Consider the following 23347-nt stretch of genomic DNA (forward strand, 5'->3'; position numbering starts at 1 on the left):
CAGACAGACTGCCAAGAGACTTGCACTAATAGGCGACATTGGACCATTAAACCACAAAATGATCCAAAACATACAACCAAACAAGGTAAGAAATGGTTAACAGAGAATGATATCAACATTTTACAGTGGCCCAGCCAGAGTTCAATCCAATCCAATCCATCAATAAAGTGAGCACAAGGCCAGAGTGATGGCAAAGAATCGTTCCTGTATCAAAACCCTGATTGCTCAGTGTTTCCCATACATTGACTTATTTGTGGCGGTCCACCACAATATCAACACTGACCACCACACAATGATTTTCCAGGCTACTATTTAAATTGGATTCATTGTATTGGATTTTTCCAGGCTACTATTACAATTGGATTCATTGTAGAGCTATGTGCACCTTTGCACAGCCTCTCCTTGTCTCTCTCTCTCTCTCTCTCTCAACAAACCGACCTGCATGTTTAAAGAAAACATTAACAATCCTGCGATTGTTGGCATAAAAGTCTGGCTAAATTGTGCTTAAATCTGCATCATAACCACGCTGTGCTAATTTGTTAAAAACTGTTGCATTCTGCAAACCTACCACCACAAATAGAATTAAATTCTGAGGGAAACACAGCTGCTAAAAAGATGCGGCCCAGAATCATTGTGGAGACATGAGAGGCTTGGTAGGTTTTACAAGAAGCATTTTGAGATCTGTGAATGCAAATAAAGATGTTTCAATTGATTATTTAAAACGGGTATGAATAATTTTGGACACACCATTTGTCATACAAAAAGATGAAAACGCTTCTTTTTCTGATTCCATGTTTCTACCATTGTCTAGCAACCTTTTGGCATGTAGGAGTGTCATTTTCAGTCAGAACAAACATATTTGAGAAAGAGAAAAACAACATTAAATCAATATTTGCCAGGCGTATGAATAATTTTGTTCTTAACTGTATACCACATTGCCCAGCCATGCACTGTTAACATTTGATGTCAGTCTCTATGGCGTTGCTCAACAGCAAGCATAGTGGAATTCCCCAAAGTTTCCTGTCTACTTTGATTGCCCCGCCAATGACTTGTGTGTATTTGTGTGTGTGGTGCATCTCATAATCGAAATATCTTTGCCAAAAAGAAATAGTAATAGCCTCCTAGATAGCCTAGTTCTATGGTAGTACCCTAAGGGTATAATATTCTTACCCTATGTTGTGTTCAATATGCCTACAGTATTATATTACTTCTATAGTACTATCTAGGCTGTGTCCCTAAATATGTATACTTCTATTGTAGCCTATGTCCCAAAATAAGCCTAGTCTAGGCCTACTATATCCTAGCATTTCTATAAGATTACTATTAAATATAATAATCCTATAGGCTAGTTCTTTTTCGTTAGGGGCTCCCTTCTCTAAACTACAAGACTTTATATTTTAACCTAGCCTTTAAAAAAAAACAAGAGCATAGACTATGCTGTAGGGCATTCTGTCTAAATTTGGCCAATTCTGGAGCACTGAGATTAAATGTTTTCGTTGTTATCTCTTCAAGCGAAGAAAAATATCAAAGCTACGCGGGCCCTAGCCTACTGAAAACCGGAATATCACCTGCTCAACTCTTCTACCTGATGATGCTCCTCATACACGGAAATGTATCATTTAAATTTATAGCAACACAATTACGTAACATAAAAACATAGGCTAACGCAGAAGCATAGACTATTCGTGTAGTAGCCTACATCACGAATCTGTGGCTGAATGAATGAAATGGCATTCGTTTAGTGTGCTTGGCTAAAAACATTTAGGATAGCACATACAAAGACAGAATTTGTATTTTCTTAGGGGAAACTGACCCTCTGGGCGATTTTTAGAAACCGTGGAGGAGCATGTTTGAACCACGACGAATCATTCCAGAGGAGTCAAGTAGCCGCTTGGACCAGTTGCCTCTATCCACACAGCGTTTGCTCGACTACTTCCTGAAACAAAGCGGCGCGCATGTGCAATGAACAAGCGACTGCACCAACTCACGTCGTGTGTCCCAATTCAAAACAGAGGCAAGTCTGAACAGATCTCACAATATCGTGTGCGCATACGCAGTGTGGCGAATTAATGACACACGACAGATTATTTTCCTTGAAACACAAAGAAGAACCCAAGTATTTTGGACTTTGCAATCATATCTGCAAAATAGTTTAAACATTATTTTACCTATAGGCCAACGACGATGTTCGTGCCTTGACATTAGTAGCCTACCTGTCAAAAGAGTAGCCTATCCGCTGGTTCCGATCAAGTCGCTGTGCAGTTTTTGCGATGCATCCCGAAGAAGAGTTAACATCAGCAGCCGCAACTGGCAACACTGAACGGGTGAACATTTTGTTACAAAATGGAGTTAATGTCAATGGAGTAAACCGTTTTCAAAGGACACCTTTACAGGTAGCGTATCTTTTGTCATAACTTCAGTCGTTCTTATAATAATTACACTAAAGCCGCAACGTAGCCTAATAACTAGGCTATAGCTTCATGAAAAAAAAAAAACATATTTGAGGGTTGCTCTGAGATTAAGGACACTAACAAATACTGATTTTCAGTGTCAAATCTTTTGAATGAAATTGTCTTGAAATATTGGGAACTTAATATTTTATGGACAACCTTAATTGCTTCTGCCTTTATTAGGTTATACTGCCATCATTTATAGTGTGGAAAATAGGCTATAGGCCTACTTTGCCTCATGTCCATTAATTTGTGTGTGTGTGTCAATTTTCCATTGCTGTCTTCCAGTCAGTGTCACAATCAAGAAATGTATCGTGTTTGCCATATTGTCAATCAGCTTCATTATGCTAATTTGTTTATTGCACTATTTTAACCCACAAGTTATTAAACAAATAGATTAATTTGAGGATACTGGCCTAGGCCCCGTCACAGGGCTGTAGAATAAAGGTTCATGGATTTGGGCTATAAAAACAGAGGGCAACATAATCGGCCTGATATCCAATGTCAAATTGTTCATTATATTTAATTGTTCATGTTGCGCATAGACGTGTAAACTTTACTGGAGGCTAACATTAATTCTATGCAACGGTGTTCTGCAGGTAATGATGATGGGTAGTACACCTGTTGCGAGGTTACTGCTTGAGCATGGAGCGGACCCTAACCTACGGGACAGTACCACCGGGACTACACCCTTACATGACGCTGCAAGAACAGGCTATTTGGAGACGGTCCGGCTCCTTGTCGAGTTCCAGGCTGATGCTCAAGCGACCGATAATAACAATCGCCGACCTATCGACTTGGCACAGTTGAATGGACATCAGGAGGTTGTTCATTTTCTTCAGAGTTTGTGACAGATTTTGTATTTATTTACGTTTCTAACTTATTGGCTTCGCCTGTTATAGGCTTAGCCTATCGTTATTTATTTTCCCTTGAGGATTGCACTATGAGACAACGGTTTGGTTTTATGAAAGTGGGCTATTTTATCCTAATTGCCAATAATTTAAAAAGCACACGAATAACTCAAGACAAAGCTTTACGGGTATAAGTGCAAGCTTCCACGAGTTATAAATTGCAGTGTTTGGGTAGGCTATGTCGTTAAGGGATACAAATCTTTGTCCTGAGAAAATATTGCATCATTTTGCATTTGTGTGTTGCTGGTGTGGTTTGCAATTTTGTAGCTATAGCAAACTATTTTCTCAACGATAAACTAATAATTTATTTCTTTTAAAATATTGTTAATATTAGCCTATATATAGGTTATATTTCTTTTAGGCTATTAATTGCCGTTCTCAAATGACCATGTATGCAGCATTAAACCCATGCACAGTCTTTTAGCCTATTTAAAATTATTCTCAGAATTTGGCCATTCGATTGGGTCCTATCAATTGCTGAACACGCTATTCGATGACAACGTATAGCCTAATAATTAACAAGGCGTCACCATCAAATTAAATGACAAAATTTATTTAAGCGGATTTAATGAATTATTACTCAAGCAGGCCTTTATTATAAATGCTTTGTGGTATAACTACATATAGGGATTTTGACCATGTCATGCGCAACTAATTGTTTTACAATAATTTAAGAAATTTGAACGTTTCACATGCCATGTTCAAAGGAAAGTGCGATGTTTTTGGGTAAACAAATATTCTCTCATCGCGATTTAGTTAGGGTCGCAATAATGTTGTTTAGCCAAGGGAGGTAGCCTACACCGATCTGTACATAAAACAACTCGTGTGACGCCCTTGAGTAGGCTGCTCTTATCATTTCACACCAGATCATGGCTCTCCGCAAATAACTCTGTAACATCTGTGCAAAATGCTACATACACACGACACCCAGAGGCCTCCGTTTTGTGTTTTCATTGTTTTATAACATTTCTCCATGGCCATATGATAACAGCATACATGATTCACCATGGTCATTTTTACCGAAATGCTGCTGCAATCAGAAGACTAGGACGTTATGTCATTTTCTGTCCTTGTGCAAATATGTAAAGATTTTCAAGCCTTAGTGAAAGACACTGTAGTTCCTTACCAGTAGTCACTTGCAATAAAAAATATTATACATTCAGAACTGTTTAGAATTCTTAATCCTGAATCCTACTGATTCAGTTCTAAACTGATAAAGTTCTAATATTTATTTATTTTAAAAGCATGTTTAAGGAAGATACCCAGGGACAGGGAATTGTGAAGTTTTATTCACTCAGTTGAATGTCATAAAAGTAAGGCTTATAAGTAAAGCAAAGGCAGGCATACATTGATCTATCAGACCTTTGTATTGTATTGAAACATGGCAAACAAACTTGTTTTTATTGACCACCATTTGGATTTAAACTTCCGGTTTCAAAATGAGTGTGGCAACATTCAGAGAGAATAGATATTTTACCGAAACAGCACCTACACATAATCAGTCAAATTCAAATTGTTCAGGTAGTGCATGTCTACACATGTATTCATTCAGTTTTTTAAACCATAGTTTCATTCCTTTCACTCTTTTCCAATGAAAGAATGAAAATATGATTGTGCCTTGAAAATGGAGAAATGTTACCATTTTACATGAAGCAGTCTAAAACACGTGACTCGAGAACTGCCCTAGGTTTCAACGGCAACTGTTTCACCCCATAACTCTGACCTCATTTTTATCCTCCGATAACACTGACATCTATTTATGTCTCATGGACGGTACATCAATCTGAAAAGGCCTTGTCCCTGCTGTACTCTAACATTATGTGCAACTATGCAGCTGGTCCACAACTTATTTGTTTTGATGATTATTCTGTAAAGAAAAAATATGTTGAAACAGACACGATCTATTATTTTGTCAGACTGACCTATTGCATACACAATCAAGTTTTGAGTATTTAAAAGAAAATGTAAATTATTGAACAAATAAACATATGTACTCGGTCTGAAAGAAATGATAGTGGTTTTGTACAAAGAATGAATGACACATGCACATAAACATGCACATCAGGCACTTTGTACTTTTTCAAACTATGATGCAAGACGGAAGACAGGCTGCGGGATCGGTGCTGCAGGAGGTGACCACCTTATCTCAGTGTTTGGGCAGCATTACCGAGGACTGCACCATTGCCTGGAAAAGACCATTCAGATGATTATTCTACAGCAAAATACGGCTTTCTGATAAAGCAGTTTTATATATTTACATTAAAACCAGCATCAGGATTGATCTAAATTACAAAAGTTTCTTCAGACAACTGCAGTCCCCCCCCACCACACACACACTATGTTAAACTACTATTAAAACCCTAAAAAAAACATAAGTAACTCTTGAGGAAGGGAGGCATCAGACAAAGGTTTCTTCAGTCCCCCCCTCCCCCTCCCCCACCACACACACACACACACTATGTTAAACTACTATTAAAACCCTAAAAAAACAAAGTTCATTACCCTTAGAGGTCTCTATCCAGACACCACACTTACACTCATGGTCTTTAGGGTCGCTTCCCAGTCCATCTGGCAGATCTGAGGGATTGCTGTGAGCAGGATACTGCTGGCCTTATTGGCATTCTCCTTCATAGTTTTCAAAACATTGTCAACACATACCTAAAACACACAAAATATTATATCAGATATGTAAGCTTTGGTTTACGGTCAACAGAGCAAAAACGCATGCTGCTTGCACTTCATATGTAACTAAATCACAGAGGTACTAAAACTATAAAACTCCAAAAGGTCCAATCGGATTATACATTTCCGGACTGACAGTTTCAACTCATTACACATTTATGGTCTTAAGGACCTTCAGTTGACATAGGCAATTATGTTCTTTGGTTGTCAAACAGGAAGGACCTAATGCTCCTTCAAACCATTAGGTGACATACATTACCATTCCTGTTTTTCATGTTGCAGTTTTGTTTCCACTTTCTTTTTTAGCATAGTGATACCTATTCTGTTTGTGTGTGTTGAGAGTGTACACAACACACACACACACACACACACACAAAGACCACTGAGCAACTGCTGGGCAAAACAGTGCCAAAGTAAATCTATACTGTTTGGCACATATGTAGTGTATGTGTCTCCAACATGCCATGAGCTTAATTAAGGTAAAAGATGGCATGTTGGAGACACATACACTACGTATGTGTGATGAACAGAGTAATGAATGTACAAAATGATGAACAAGTTCTGCTGACAACAGTTTCTGCTGACACCAAACTAATGCATTAGTCATAGTATTGTAATGAGCATTAGTCACTGCTCTCATGCCTTGTAAAAATAAGCTTGTAGTACAGTAGTGGCTGTTGGCATACCACGTTATTGCACAAATAGAAATGTCAGTAAAGCAAAAAAATATTGTCAAATTCCATTCAGTTTCCATTAAAACTCAGTCCCATTACCTCCATTCGGTCAAACCTTCACATGGATCCAAGTTCTGCTGGGACAACAGTGAGATTTATTTTTGTGTACAGTAAAATAATACCCCTTTCCTAATGAGTCTTAAATGTTTCTACTTAATTCAGCCTTATAACAGACTGCTTGGTGAGAACGCTTAACATGCAGGTAACCATCGCAAAGGTGGCTTGGGGGTGAAGTTCCTCTGGCCGTTGGCGGATTTGCATTCCATAACAGGCCAGCGAGCCTCTCCTGAGGCAGTCGGTCAGGCCGCGAACGAGCGAGCGAGTGGGTGGGCGGGTGGGTGAGCGGAGCAGCCCCACAGCTGTGAGCGAGTGACTCAGACCTAATTCTGACTCAGCCTCCGCTGGCAGGATATTCACCGGAGGCTGGCAGGGAAAGACAGCCCGAGAGAGAGCGAGAGAAATAGGAGACAGAGAAAAAAAGAAATAAAGGGAAGGAGAGAGAGCAGAGAGAGCGAGGTGGTGGGCGGAAGGGGATGTGGTGAGAGCAGTGGGAGGCCAGAGCATCTCAGGTCAGTGGCAGGAACTCAAGAGTCGGAAGGAGAATTTGTTTTTTTTGCGAACACACTAAGGAAGTCCGACCTCCCCCAGATACAGTATGCCCAGTGATATGGCCCGGCACTTCCTTAATCGGAAGCCATAAAACCCAGACTGTGTGCTGGAAGACTCAGTATTATGTAACCAACACAATAGGGGGTTTAAAGTATTTACTAATAGCCAGAAAGGGTTTAAAGTAAAGGAAATTCCTGTGCCTGAAGTTATCAGACATTTTCAAAGCCATTACATGTCATCATTATCAATCTTAACTCAGCGGCCCAGACCTGAATGCCGGCACAGTGCCTGTGAACTTTGGCTTGGAAATAAGCTATAAATTAGTAGTGTTACTTTTTGCACACCTTTGACAACCATAAGTACAATATTGATAATATTATCACTATTCTATGGAGTGTTTTGGACTTGCAAAAGTGTTGATGACCAATACAGCAGGCATATTAAAGGGCTCAGAAAAGCTGATTTCTTCTTTTTTTCAAATGACTGCTCACATGTTGCAAGCCTGCCAAGAACCTACTGAAAACCAAAATATAATGGAAATGTATTCATTATTGAGTAAACAGACATGCACATACACACACACCCACTCACCGCCTCCTCATGTTCCTTCCAGCAGTCATAATCAGTTGCCATGGCAATACTAGCATAGCACAGGCCAGCCTCCTTGGCCAGCACCACTTCAGGAACTGTGGTCATGTTGATGACATCGGCACCCCACTGCCGGAACATGAGAGACTCAGCCCGTGAGGAGAAGCGCGGCCCCTCGATGGTAATCATCGTACCCCTTGGGTGGCACTTGACCCCGAGGGTACGGGCCACCTCCAGGAGCACCTGTCCCACGCAGACAAGAGTAATGGGCAGAGAGAGGGGATGAGAGGGACATGAACACACACAAACACATACCAGCATGAACAAAACCAGAAGGCCCGTGTGACAGGTCCATGACCCATACCATAGGCACCAAGTCATATTTCCTATCCAAAAGTATGGGATGGGACAAAATACCTTTTGAGCTTTCTTGTAATATATTCTTTGATGAATGAATACATAAATACATGGTGTTTTTGTGGATCATAGTGGATCATGCAGCACAATAGCCATTCAAACCGAAAACCCCCCAAAAAAAACAATTCTAGAAGAAATGATGGTGCGTTAATGCAACTGGGAAGTTGCAAAGTTCCCATTTCAGAACTTCACACTCATTAGTGAGAGCGCTCATTTGACAGCAACAAACTGCGACACTGGTAATATTCAAAGGCATCCTAGCCAGAAGGTTAACATCACATAGTCACACTAAAGTAAACTGAGAAGTATTGTTTAACATCAACTGTGCCTAGGAATATAAGCCTAATGCAAATCAACAATGAAGTGACTCATTTGTACATGGAACAAATATATTTTTTATCTTTCACTATGCCGAGTTTGCACAGTTCGCACCACTAAAATGGGATGTTTCTAATTCAATGGACGTTCAAGTGACGTTGCCTCACTTCCCAGTTGCTCATGAACGCACTATTAAGGCCCACAGCAGAGCTACAACATATCCCTGCAGTGCACGAGTAACAATGCAACAACATAAGGTCAACAAGGATTCATTCAGAAATACTGTGGTGCTTTCAAAGGCAGTAGGCAACTCACCTCCCTAGTACGGGGACAAAAAGGTTCGGCCATGGGAATATGACACACGCCGGGTGGGCTACTCGGCCTACCATCGTAAAATGTTTGAGGTCTCTTGGTGGTCCTAAGAAAAATGGACCAAAAACAACCACTTAGAAAACGAGGAGTATTCAGGAAGAGACAATATTTCAGATCACAGCTCCATACAAGATACAACTGTCCGCTTTGTTCACATCATTTATATGTTTGTGCCCTTTGGTAGTCAAAAGCTGAAAGTAGAAGAAACGAAAGAAATGTGATGAAAAGATATGGCAAAAAGACTGAACAGAACAGAATGCTGATGCTTAGTTTTCATTCACTTTCCCAGTGGGCTACCACTCTTCTAACATATTAGAATCACATTGTGCAAGCCAAAAAGCCATTAAGAAGCAAATTCTTGAGGACAAAGAATGGAGGTAACTTCCAGAGAAGAAAAAGTATGGTTTTGTTTCCATGCCAACTATTACAGAGGAAAATTCCGAAGTCATACCATCACTGAACAACTAGCTATGTCTGAAATGTACGTATCTAGCAAGTTATTCAAAGGCTAAACCACAGAAAAGGATCCTTAGCTAATGACAGACATTAAGCACGCGTCTTTCAGACGTCTGTTAATTTGTGGATAATGTGTTTAAAAAGTACAGGTTTTGTACGATTTCACAAAGTGTTATGGTGGGGCAGCTCACACAAGGGACTTCAAAAGCATTGTTGTGTTAAGGACAGGAATGTGACTTTTCCTAACTCCTTACTAACTCCTACCTAACTACATACCCTAATAATCTTCTCGTGTTCAGTTTCCCAAACCAACTCACAAGTTAAATAACATTATGCTTATATAATAATATATAATAACTAACATTATTAAATTAACAGTATGCATTAAACCCAAGGATAAGACCAAATAAATTCACACTGTATTTGGCACAGCAGGACAGGCCAGGGCAAGTGTAGCCGGCATGCTGGCCACACTGATGAATCTGATGTAGATTTTCAGGTCTTGCTAACATCCACCGAAACATTCCAACCTCCATGACTCTTATACCAGAGCATCTGTTCTGGAGCCAAAAAGAGGCCAGGACCATTCAGAACAACATACCAACACAACAAATCCAACATTCCTCCTATAAGGGGCTTGGCAATCCTGGAACTAGCACAATGAAATGCCTTGACAGGCACATTCCAATTTACTCAGAGAAAGCTGTATCCCCATCTTAAGTTAAGACATTGAGCAATCATGACTAGTCTGGCAATGACAGGAATTATATTAAACTGCAGACTAGGTATTTTGTGCTGCTTTCCTTGGTGGCATCTGTGACATGCTATGTGAATTTTGGGTGTGGATGAAGTGGGAGTGGGATCATCTGACAGACTACACAAACTTGTGAATTTACCAACAAGATGTTTACAACCATCTATCTATCTATAAATGACAGAAACGTCTGTCTGTGTGTATATTTGTGTGTGTGTGTGTGTTTGTATTAACCGCATCTGTCGAACCGTTCATCCGACTGATTTCACACTTGACAGGTGTCTTGCTACGGGCATGAGTAAGTGCAGTGCCAAGTTTGACATTGTTTGGATAAGAAATGCAAAATAAATCGGTAAAAGAAGCACACGTTGGCTTTCTCCGCTCTACTGTAGCCACTCCCCCCTCTCACACAGCACAGCGCAGGACCAAAGCCAGAGGGTAAGCAGAGTTTTGGCATCACTGAATAAGGCACAGCACGGGTCAAGACGCAAGATGTTTGGATGATTATCATGCCTGACCTCAACAATAAATACTCCCTGTATGTGGTCTGCTTGCCTAAAATGATTCTGCGGAATTTGTAACACGCCAACAAACAAGGGTATGCAGTGGCTATTCAAAATGACGTTAAAATGACGTGCAATAAACTTACCAGTCACTTTGGACTTGAGACTTTGAATAAACAAACGACAATTCCGACTGCAAGGTTCCAAATTGAAACGAGCGATAGGCTAATGATCCCGAATTTAAGGACATTTCAGAAGGCCTCAGCTACGGACAACAAGTGGCAGAAAGTGTCACATGTCACTTGTGCTACCAAAAATATTTTTGAGTTGTTGCAAATCTCATATGATAATGCATCTTTCTACAGAATGGTTTGTCTTTTATATCATTAAGTTATTAGGCTAAACATATAGCCTTACATCAAATCTTTAGGCTTATGTAATTTCGTTCAGCTATAGAAAATGAGTGGCAGACAGAGCGTAATGTCCCTCTTATAGGCTACCAGAGATTGTTTTTGAGTCACATAATTGCAAGATGATGCATCATTCCACAAAATGGTTTGTCTTCTCCATCATGACGTTATTCAAAAGGCTATTAGGCTTGTAGGTAATTTTGATCTGTAAAAAATGTCACATGCAGCCATGCCTAAATTCTGCTCACTGCACATTTATTATAGGCTAATTAATTATAATATAATATTCAGTATTCATTATTGAATGCTTAGCTGGAATGATGTTTTCCCCTATCATCCCATTTCTAAAGCAGGCATACCTGCGAGCATGTAATTGGGCTACAGGTTTTCTACAGGAATAGCATGTTTGAACAGGCACTTCACTAATTATATTAATGTAACATTTTGTTTTTAAAACATTAATTTAAAACATATTCATTTTGGATTGTACCTTGGTTTGTGAAACAGGCTGTTAAACAAACAAAAACTATCCTGGGCCTCCTCCTCAATTCCATTCCCTAGTGATCAAATGACCAAACAGATACACTGCACTACTGTCTGTATGTGTGCCGTTTTATTGCAGACGCTATGTAGGAACAGACAAGGTGTTTTCCCACACTACACCTAGACGAATATAGCAGGGGAGCATGAGTTTTGCTAGTAGAATACCAAAGAGTCTTCTTTCTTGTGAACCCAGTGCAACAGAATGACAACCAGTATCAAATGACAGGGATTCATAGAGGACTTAAGGCCATTCATAATGGCGCTACTGCATCCGATTGTAAATACCTAAAGGTATGATGCCTGACTAATTGCACAGAGATGACATGTAATAGCCTGAGGTATGAACTCTCTTGAAAAAATATGTTTCCTGTTCCAATAACTGATGACACATATTCAAATAACAACTGATTACACAGGAGTTCATGCATTCTACAAATATTCCTACTACAACCTGGAGCTTGGGGCAGCCATGACCTACTGGTTAGTGCTTCGGACTTGTAACCGAGGGTTGCCGGTTCGAACCCCGACCAGTAGGCACAGCTGAAGTGCCCTTGAGCAAGGCACCTAACCACTGCTCCCCGAGCGCCGCCGCTGTTGTTGCAGGCAGCTCACTGTGCAGGGATTAGTGTGTGCTTCACCTCACTGTGTGCTGAGTGTGTTTCACTAATTCACGGATTGGGATAAATGCAGAGACCAAATTGATCAAAAGAGTATATATACTTTACAACCTGTTATCTTTGTGTTATTTTTGTGAAGTGTTAAAAAACACTTCACAAAAATAAAAAGTAAAAAATACTGAAGGAAGTTGGACACCATAGTACCGTAATACCAACAACCTTGCATACTTATTTGAAGTGCCATCTCTATGGAGGGCATTGAAAAAGAAATCAGTTGCAGTGCTTCTTCAAGAAAGGCTGTACAAATGTCATCTTAAAATACATTTCTCATAGATCAAGAAATTCCACCAACAGTGACGAAGCATAATGAAAATCAGATAGAATGTGGTTGAAGATTACAGGAACACATATCTGAATTACACCCTTCTCTCATTTGGGCCAAATAGATTTGATTCACACACTGGTGCAGAAAAGGAGTTAGATCTGTTAGTCATATCTCCTTCATATTTACATAAAAGGGATGACTCTATTTGCACATGGGAGTCTCTCACGAAGATAACCTCCCCAAATGAAATGAGAAACACTCTGAAAGAGGTTGTCTATGACTGTGTTTGTAATGAGAGACTATGTGGTAAGGTTACACACCATGGAAATACCAACAGAAAACTAAACATGTTTGTCCACCCATAACATGGGCTTTTAAACTCAGAGGTGAGCTGGTTTGTTTCTGACTGCAACAACTTAACTTGGCAACTTTTGTAGTGCAGATTTCTCCCTTTAGATGAAGTGTATAAGCCTATACTCATTATAATGGCCTGAGCAAAATCATTGACATTTCTATGCAATCCAGAGATTTCTAGCAGTGTTTAAATGTTGCTCTGATGAGTGATGACAACTTCATCCAAGACCATAGGGACCTTGGAAGTACTCTGCGGCCTTTCACAATAGCTGGAAGTGATTCATCCCCTCAAGAAAGACATAGATAGAAGAGTCGATCTTGTTAGGCATGTTTGGAATTTAACCACCTGTTCTTATTACTGTGGTACCAATGGTAATTAGAAAAGTAACAGCTACATAAAACAGTACTAAGTACAACGCAGGCAGCGGTCCGCTTTTCCAAATTAGTTCAGTGCTTAATAGCAGCCCCAATTTAAATGGCGGATTAAGTGCAAAGTCAGTAAATAACAAAGTGTCTTGTGCATGAACTAAAGCATCATGTGGTATGTGAGGGCTTTGAACGTACCCACGGATGTTTCAGGTTAGGGTCTTGCTCATGAAAATCTTAGAATAACATAAAAATAGTCACACTAAACCACTCAATTCACTGAAAAATAAATGACTTTAACACATGTTAAAAATACTTCTGTGGTGGTGGTGTTTGAATATGAGCATGATTTGTTTTGGGGGCAGCCGTGGCCTACCGGTTAGGGCTTCGGACTTGTAACCGGAGGGTTGCCGGTTCGAACCCCGACCAGTAGGAACGGCTGCCCTTGAGCAAGCCACCTAACCCCTCACTGCTCCCCGAGCGCCATTGTAGCAGGTGTCGGGATTAGTGTGTGCTTCACCTCACTGTGTGTTTACTGTGTGCCGAGTGTGTATACACTAATTCACGGATTGGGATAAATGACCACCTCACGGGATCAAAAGAGTATATACTTACTCATACTTATACTTTACCTGTCAATGAACTGGTCAAGAATAACAATGTCACCAGGCTGAATCTCCTCTCGTAGAGACCCACAGGCTGTGGTGACCAGAAGGTGGGTACAGCCTTCTTCCTTCAGGGCCCAGATGTTGGCCTGGTAGTTTACATTAGTAGGCATTATAGTGTGCTGTCTGCCATGCCTGTGGGAGATCAAGCAATTTGGCGAATATAAGACTTCATGCAAAACTCTCAGTGGCCAGAAGATGGCACTAATACCCAAATAATATCACAAAAACATGGAAGGACACAAAGGAGTTCTTCTAAAATGTAACTCTATCTATGCACCATTACCTGGCCAGTAGCACACATTCCACATTTTTTATCTTTCCCACAATAAGTGCATCTGAAGGCTGGTGGGAGAAAACAGAGGAAAATGCAAGGTATTTCTGTCAGTGACTTAATAGCTTACATTAACTGTTAATAGCTTTAAACCACATGTACAGCAGTTGAAAATTAGACTGATTATTTTAAGACTGACCTTCCCAAAGGGTGTGTCCACATACCGCTCTGTCCTTTCCTCCAAGATGTCTGGGTCATCAAGGCCTGACCCTCCAATAATTCCAATCTAAAGATGAAGAGTAGGAGGTAGGGCAGCACAATTAATTGATTTTTAATCGAAATTGCAATTTGAACTAATGCAATTAGCTAACTGCAAAGGCTCCAATTAAGCATACAGCTCGCAACTCTGTGCCGATAGTTAATCTTGTCACTATAATTGTTATATTCAGGTCATCCTCCTTGTGTGACCAATCAGAAGTAGTCCAACTTAAGGCGAAATTTGGCATGTACTGAACTGAAGCTTGACTTCCAAAATTATAATAATAATTATAATAATAATAATAATACATTTTATTTAGAGCACCTTTCATGTCACCCAAGGTCACTTCACAAATAAACAAAAACAAAAAGGTTGTTAAAATTATATCACAAATCAAATTGCAATATCTGTCAGAAAAATTGCAATTAGATATCTTCCCCAAATTGTGCAGCCTTAAGCCTATGGTACGCTCCCGCGTCTGCGTCCCGCGCACACGGCACTGGTGAGCGCGTGACGAGAAATGTGTCATTTTTACAGCATGCGCCGTGTCTTTGACGGTACCGATCCACTTGCACGACACGTCATACGCATGGGGTCGCGCTGCCTCCCCTCGTTCAGTCGTGTGTGGGCGTTTCGTTTAAAATGTCAGTTACCAGCTCATATTCAGTTTGTTTTAACGTATCTTAAGTGTTTTTCCATAAATGGACCACAATTTTAGGCATGTACTTAACGGTATACAACACATTAATAGCCTAAACAAACTATGCAAGCCATTTCGAAATCCTGTTTTATTTAAACTACTCAATGCGATCTCAAATCCTCACCAGAAAGACCAAGTCAATATATTCATCCAAATTCTAGTTTCGTTTGTTTTATGGCCTACTGGGTGGTCCTGGAAGAGATCGTTAAAACATTATTTGTCTTGTTAAATGCGCTATACAAATAAAACTGACTTGACTTGTAAGCGGAACCAAAGTTTCACAGGCACTTGTGGTAGTACAAAGGACCTACAACCTCGTGCTTTCATTGGATAGCCGCCTCGCGTTCAACGGATTCATTTGCATAAAGCTGGGCATCGGCCAGCTTTTTGACGCGCGACATTATTTCAAATGCAGCTCTTCCTTCGTTCAGTGCTCGCACATCCCACGTTCTTCTTTTCTTCAGGCGTTTCAGGCTTTTTTGGTGGTTGTGTCCTACTTTCAGGCTCGACGTACCGCCCCCAGTTGGTGGGGCAGACTATCACAGTTAATCCGTAGTGCGCAGGCGCAAACCTTAACGACTTAACGCACATTCAGGACAGCAGAAGTTGGAGTATGCTTCACGTCCACGGCAAAAATGACGCACATCTTGGACACGCGCAAATGTGATGCAGGACCGTACCAGAGCCTTTAGGATGCCAATAGTACTTCCACATAAACTTCAGCTGGCAGACAGCTACCCTGATCCTGTAGGACATATTGATAAACTTGGGAATTTATTTTCACCTTAATGATGGTAAGCTGTCCAGTCCCCATGACAGTAAAGCAGCCCTAAATCATGAGCGTCTCCCCACTGTCCTTCAACATTGGGATGATGTCCTTTAACCATAATTTCCCATTTTAAAAACACCAACAGCTGATCAGCTGATCAGAAGGAGCAACAACAAAGGAGAAAGAAGACATGGCAAACTGTGGAGACCAAGAAATTCGAGTGATCCTTGCCCTCAGGGCAGAAGATGAGGTGAAGTGCCACATGAATGGGTCAGTAAAGGATGGTCCCTTCTTGATCACAACGGCAGAAGTGGCAGGGGAAGACTGGATTGGCCATATTTCGACCTCTGCTGTGCTATTTGAGGGAGCAGCATCCTGTGTCTCTTTTGCCACCGACACTGGTGATTCCAACAACGAAAACTAACAATCAGTCACCAATAACCAACCAGGTAAATCCTTATTAGTATTACTATGATGCAAAGCAACTTCACTTGAATTTGTAGGGTACTAAAAATGAGCGCAGCAGCAAACCAAAGTGCAGTCGGTTCTCCCGCCATTCTTTTGAAAAGCACACACCTGACTGCTTCATCTGAGGGCCCATGCCTACGCCCATCACTCTACACGCCCCCTGTTGCGCGTCACATTTGATTTTCTAGCTGGTCCTGCCTCCTGGCTCCCCAAAATGGCGGATTGTATGTGATAAGACACACAGTTTTTAGATACACAATGTGGCATAAAGACGTCTCCTCTCCCCGTGAATGTTGCGTGATCTCCATCTAAAAACGGCTTGTGTTTAGCTCTCTGCATTGTGCCTTTGTAGTCCACTCTGAGCTCCACGTTGACTATTTAATCACCCAAATGGGTGGAGTTCAGTGTGCGGATTCAATTTTGTTCTTCTTTGTAGTCACTCTGGTCTCCACTTCTAGCCACAGCACTAATAGCTAGGCAGATAATAGAAAAATCATGCAAATAGTGATACAAGCACCACATTTGCACGATCCCATTGAAAAACTGCTCTTAGTCGTCAGTTTGTTGATCTGTGGGCTGATGAATATTTAAAGTCTTTCAAATTACTTGGTAGCCCTGTATGGCTTTATGCAGATCAACAGTTGTGTTGTAGGTCTTGAGAGATCTTTCTTTTTCTTGCAAAGCAAGAATCACACAATAGATACTTCTCAGAAAGAGCAAAGTTGAAATATTTAGGTTGAAGTGTTTAAGTTAAAGTAGCTCTAACCCACACATTCAAACTTGTTTCATGGACTCCAGGTTTGTAAATGACTCATTTAGCAGTTCACTTCTAGGTGCTCACTTACTTTTTCTTGCCACTGTACATCTTAAATCTCTACACTTAACTATACACATCAGATTGTGTTCTTAATGGGAATTAATATAATGACCTTTGACCATCACAAAACAGACATACAGAAAAAAGGAAGTCAAAGACTGTCAGCGGTGCGCAAACTAAAAGGACTTCATGTTGCCCCCCCCATCTACTCCTACTACTGTATATCAGCATTGTTCAACCCATCCTATTATACTGTTCCACCTGCTTCTTCAACATGCTTACTGTAAAAAAATGTAACAAAATCACTACCAATACTGCCACCAAAATAATAGGTCTGCATATCCCAAATGTACAAGAACTAAAGACTTAGGCCATTGCACGTATTGCTCATGTAATATCCCTAGACATTACTCACCCACTCAACCGCTACTTCTCACCCCTACCTTCTGGCAGGAGGTTTAGAAGCATAAGGTGCAATAAAGCCCGCTTCAGCAAAAGCCTAATCCCCTCAGCAATCCAAACACTCAACAAGACAAAGACCCACAGATAAATATATGCAGTGCAATAATATATGTTTTCCCCATGAACCCCCGATAATATATGTTATGTCTGTGTCAAATGTCTATGGTGTATGAAATATGTATGTCTTTATGTGTCATTCCTGTCTGTGACCATGTGTGTGCCATCATGTGCCTGTGACCATGTAGGAGGAAAAGCGGTATGGAAAATGTGAAAAAGAATTTCCCTAAGGGGACAACTAATAAACTAACTAACTTGTTTACAACGGGTCTTTTTATTCTGGAACAAATGGCAAATAAACATTTTCATTTTTCCATGCCAGTTTCTGTCACATTACTTTACCATGGACATGGATTTTTATAATAACATTACTCATCAAACTACATATTTGCTCAAAAGAATGGTGTCTAGGCGCTTATGGGATATGGACAAGCAGTGTGACAAAACTGTAATATTTGCCAAGATCACATTCCGCAACTTGCCTATTATAGAAAAAAGCAAGTGTTCCACTGCTGATTCCAAATTTGTTTGAGCATTCGTGTGCTCGGAATTCATAAGTATTACGATGAATTTATGATAGCACATAAAACATGGCAATGACCCCCATCAGAGATGTGGTAATCGCGAATCAAGAGAATCAGTTCCACCTTTATCAATTCCTCTTATCAATGCCGACATGTTTTTCCAGACCATGGCCAATATAGCACAACGGCTAAGGCCAGATTTTTACCTGAATCGTTCAGTTTTTGCAGAATTGGTACAGTTATGGTACTACCCCTAGTGATCAAAAATTTAAATGGACCCCAACACATAGCGCCCCCTAATGGCTCCTATCTTGACTTCAAATATGGCCACCAAAATATGCCCTTTTTTTCTACATTTATAATGCTATGCTGCTTTTAACACATAATATGACGTCTATAGCCATCTTTCAGCATTATGAAATATATAATGAGACAATCATGCATAATTAAAACGGCAGACATGTTGGATTTTAAAGAAGTAGCCATACATTCTGACACTGAGTCAAAAACTGGGGTGCGTTTAGGCTATGTGTGAAGTTTTGACTGTGTGACTAAACCCTGCACTTGTCTGGACTCAATCCTTATAATTTGCCCCCTAGAGGCTGGCATGCTAGCAAGGAGGCTAAAACCCATGGATGCTAGCGTCTCTTTAAGAAACATGCTTCCTTTTGGGAAAGCATTAGCTTGTCTTCTATTCTAGAGTTAGATAAATTAGTACATACACCCAGTCATAGTTAGATAAATTAGTATATAACCCAGTCCAACACATTCTACTGTCTAATTCAATTGAGGTGGGTGGGGCCAATTAGCATATGCTAATTTAAGGCTTATAGTGATTAGAAAAGGTCCATTTTGTTTTATTGTAGTTTAACATTTTGCATCCCATAAAATGATTATGCCTGTCAATGAAGCTAATTTAAATACGTAATCCCTTATGAGTTTCTCTCCCTCCTGACACATTAGGGCTCATGCTAGTCAGTGAACCAGCACTTTTAGGACACTTGCTAGTGCGTTCAGCGCCCAGTCCTTGGGTGTGCCTTGTGGTGGAAACACCAAAAGCTCAATACAGGTAAAGTTGAGGTTGTTCTGATATAGTAAGTCCTTGCTTGAAGACCACTTTCTCCAAAAACACTGACAAGAAAGGAAGGGAGATAGGTCTGTAAAAACAGGAATGGTTTTAGAGTTGGTGGCAAATTATACATTTTCCATCTTTATCCTCCTTGACTGATTTTTCACTAGTTTCACATTTGGCTAGGGTCAGTGTCACTACTGGTAGCATAAGCCAATACCTGGAGCCTACAAACATTGCACAGGTAGTCCAACTCCTCCAGAATGGCACATTAAACGTTCCATTGCTAGAAGGATTGCTGTGTCTCCCAGCGCAGTCTCAAGAGCATGTTGGAGATTCCAGGAGACCCTCTACCATCTTGCTCTAGAATATAGTAGAGGGTCCTTAACCCAGCAGCAGGACCAGTATCTGCTCTTTTGTGTAACAACAAACAGTAGGAGCCCTGCCAGAGCCCTACAAAATGACCTCCTCCTGGCCGCTGGTGTGAATGACAGTGTGGTCAGAGACAGACTTCATGAAGGTGGCCTGAGGGCCCGATGGCCTCTGGAAGGACCTATGCTCACTGCCCAGCACCGTGCAGCTCAATTGGCATTTGCCATAGAATACAAAATTGGCAGTTGACTGGTTTGGTGGTGGGCCAGTGATGGTCTGAGGAGGGATATCCTTGGAAGGACGCACACACCTCTACGGGCAAGACAAATTGCACCCTCACTGCTCTTAGGCATCAGGATGAAAACTTCAGACCCATTGTCTGACCCTGTATTGGTGGAGTGGGCCCTGGGTTCCTCCTGGTGCACAACAATGGCTGGACACATGTAGCGAGAATGTGCAGGCAGTTCCTGGAGGATGAAGGCATTGATACCATTGACTGTCCCCCCACACTCCCCTGACTTAAATCCGATTGAACACCTCTAGGACATTATATTTTGGTCCATCCAACACCGCCAGGCTGCAACACCGACTGTCAAGGAGCTCAGTGATGGCCATGTCCACATCTGGGATCAGATACCCCAGGACACCATCTGCTGTTTCATTAAGAGCATGCCCCGATGCCATCAAGCATGTCGGGGCCATATGAACTACTGAGTACCATCATGAGTTGCTGCGCTGAAATTCAAACAAAATGGACTAGCTTGCCACGTCATTTTTTTCACTTAGATTTTCGGGGGGTCTTTTAATTCAGTCCTCTGTGGATTGATTATTTTCATTCCCAAATAACGAAGTGGCATCCTTTTGTTCCTAACATATTACCCAGTCCATATCAGTTTGAATCCTACCTCACAGGATGCTCGTTTAACGCATCATGGCTTGGAGAGCTGTCCGCACCTCACCATCCCACCACAGGGTCTCCCAGGGCTCAGTACTGGGCCCCTTCTCTTTGCTATCCACACCACTTCTTTGGGACAGATTCGCACAGCTTCTCATACCACTGTTATGCAGATGACACACAGCTTTATCTGTTCTTTCCACCTGATGACCCCTTGGTCTCGGCACGGACCTCGGATAGCCTCTCAGACATATCTACATGGATGAAGGCACACCACCTCCTGCTAAACCACTCATAAACCAAACTGCTGGTCCTCCCAGCTAAAACTACTGCTCCCACCTACTCGAATGCCCTCATACAGGCATATATGCTACCCCCCGAACATTGCGCTCTTCAGACAAACATCGTCTAGCTCTGCCACCGGTACGCTCAGGTCAATCCAAACTTTGTTCATCTGTTATTCCTTGTTGGTAGAACGCGCTACCAGTTCCTACTAGAGCTGAAGATGGAGAGATCTCTTCAGAGAATATCTCCTCTCGTAGCACTACTTACAACTAGCTAATTCTAGCACTTACCACCTGACTTGACTGTATAAAAACAGCACTCACTGATGCACTTTTCCCTATTGTACTCTACCTTTTTGAATTGTTTTAAATTGTTCTAGAATTGTTGAGAGAATTGTTTTAAAAGCGTTAAACTGTTTACCAGGTTGTAAGTCGCTTTGGCTAAAAATGCGTCAGCCAAATGTAATGTAATGTAGATATCCAGAATGATGTTTTTTCCCCATTGAGATCTGATGTGTTTTATTTTTTAAAGTGTATAATTTTTTGAGCAGTGTATAGTAAGAGGTTTGCTCAGAAAGAGAAGTAGAATAAGAATGTATTGATGATGTAGGTAGTTACTTCAATTAACCAAGATGGCTTATTTTCTTACACATAGTGGCCATATTGGAATCTTACCAGATTATACTGCCTCGTACTGTTCAAACTTTGAAATTGTTTTTGAATGATATTTCTATCATGAATAACAAAAGAGATAGTCTATATTTTCACATTTGTTATCCGCCATATTGGATTTCAAAATGGCCAACATCAAGTTTGTTTGGAAATCATGTCAATGGCTTCCTTGACCCTAAATGAGTGTTAGAACTTAAAATACTTTTTTATCTTGTTTAATTTTGAAGTTGTAGCAACAATTCTATTAAGAATGATAGCCATCTTTGAATTCAAGGTGGCAGCCACTAGGGGGCGCTATGTGTTGGGGTCCATTTCAATTTTTGATCACTAGGGGTAGTAGTATAACTGTGCCAAGTTTCATGCTTTCTGCGAAAACTGAACGATTCCGGTGCTTAGCCGCTGTACTAATATCTCTTTCTGAGAGTGAACAGAAAGTGAAATTGAAGTGCGTCAAGGTGGTCATGGTTTACTTTACTTTATTCGAAGCAGCTCTGTTGGCCAACGCAGCAGGATATACATCATTATAAGCATGTTTTTGTGAAGCAGTAATAAAGGTTTTATGCATTAAACCTAAGAGGCGTTGTCAGGTTTAGGCTACTGAACTTTACAGCTGGTACACAACACCAGTTTGCGTTTGGAAAACTGCTGAGGGGTCACTCTGTATTCTGATGCTGAAAAGGACAAGCTTTTCCAAGAGAAGTTATATTTTTTAAAAATCAGACCGATAAGCAGAATCGACAATGGCACCAAAAATCAATTCCTATTCTTAACAGGGTCCAGCTTGCTCTATAGGCCTTATTTGGCTTAAAGCACTCATGGTTTACTTTTTATTTTTATTGTGTCACATCGGTTCACTTCATCCAGATGATAGGTTAGCCTACTGTATGGTCTTTGGGGATTTTTGTAAATGAGTCCACTGAGCAACTTGGATGCAGGCATCCACTAATAAGTAACTTCAATTCTAAAACGTGAACAGCCTGTTCTAGGCTTTGCTGCAACCACTCGGGTCACCAATGGTGGATTCCATCAACATTCGTATGCACCAAGACATTTAACAAATATGCAGTTCCATCGTTTATAAACATTAACGGTAAAGAGGATTTTCAGGTATTTTTCGTCATTTGTCTTCCTTTACAACTGTGAAAATGCGCGATTCAATTCTATCTTCTATAGAATGCTGCTCCTGTTAGATTTAAGCTAGCTATTTGTTCAGTGCTGTTTGGAATCAATGTGCCAGACACGTGCGGTGAACAATTCTGAGGACATTTGCTCCTAAACTAATTCTGCACTCTATCGCAGTTCATCTTTCGGCATGAACCGCCAGTGTACATTTCATAAATGCACTTTACAGCATTTTTGTGTAGCCCAGTTCCCAGACTAACGCTGATTAAAATAATCCAACAGTGGCCACGAACTTAAGGATAACATTATTTACGCTGCTTTTGCACGCTCACCGTGTAATTGTGTGCTAAATTCAACTCACTTCCAAATTTCTCTGAGGCACATACTTGTAACAATACACATACCTTAATTTGCAAACCAGGTGCCATATTTTCTTCGATTATTTCCCCCCTGTAGTTCAGATCGGTTACTTCCTTCCTGTCACGTCAGAAGAGGGCGGAGACTTCTTAGCTCGGTTGGATGTGATGGA

General features: G+C 40.8%; 1 protein-coding gene across 2 annotated transcripts; it reads right to left on the reverse strand.

Annotated features, from left to right (window-relative positions):
- Positions 1–4628: 4628 nt before the first annotated feature.
- LOC125298180 (methylthioadenosine phosphorylase) lies at positions 4629–23315 on the reverse strand. Of its 2 annotated transcripts, none has more exons than XM_048248900.1 (8): positions 23223–23315; positions 14548–14634; positions 14361–14419; positions 14042–14209; positions 9025–9127; positions 7978–8217; positions 5897–6019; positions 4629–5546 (listed from the first exon to the last, which is right to left on the reverse strand). In XM_048248900.1, the coding sequence occupies exons 1-8, from the start codon at positions 23244–23246 to the stop codon at positions 5508–5510; spliced, it is 843 nt and encodes a 280-aa protein (XP_048104857.1). In that variant the 5' UTR covers positions 23247–23315; the 3' UTR covers positions 4629–5507. The 2 variants fall into 2 exon arrangements, with proteins under 2 accessions (XP_048104857.1, XP_048104858.1); XM_048248901.1 differs by having other exon boundaries at positions 5864–6019.
- Positions 23316–23347: the final 32 nt, after the last annotated feature.

Source organism: Alosa alosa, chromosome 1, assembly GCF_017589495.1.
Source record: "Alosa alosa isolate M-15738 ecotype Scorff River chromosome 1, AALO_Geno_1.1, whole genome shotgun sequence".
Classification (NCBI taxonomy): domain Eukaryota; kingdom Metazoa; phylum Chordata; class Actinopteri; order Clupeiformes; family Clupeidae; genus Alosa; species Alosa alosa.

What these genes read in the sequence shown, in the direction of transcription:
- LOC125298180 (XM_048248900.1), bottom strand. Translation starts at nt 23,246, where the DNA reads ATGGCACCTGGTTTGCAAATTAAG. An exon ending in TGGACACACCCTTTGGGAAG is followed by an intron (nt 14,420 to 14,547) that starts GTCAGTCTTAAA and finishes TTCTCCCACCAG; the next exon opens with CCTTCAGATGCACTTATTGT. An exon ending in GGAAGGAACATGAGGAGGCG is followed by an intron (nt 6,020 to 7,977) that starts GTGAGTGGGTGT and finishes TGTGTGTTTTAG; the next exon opens with GTATGTGTTGACAATGTTTT.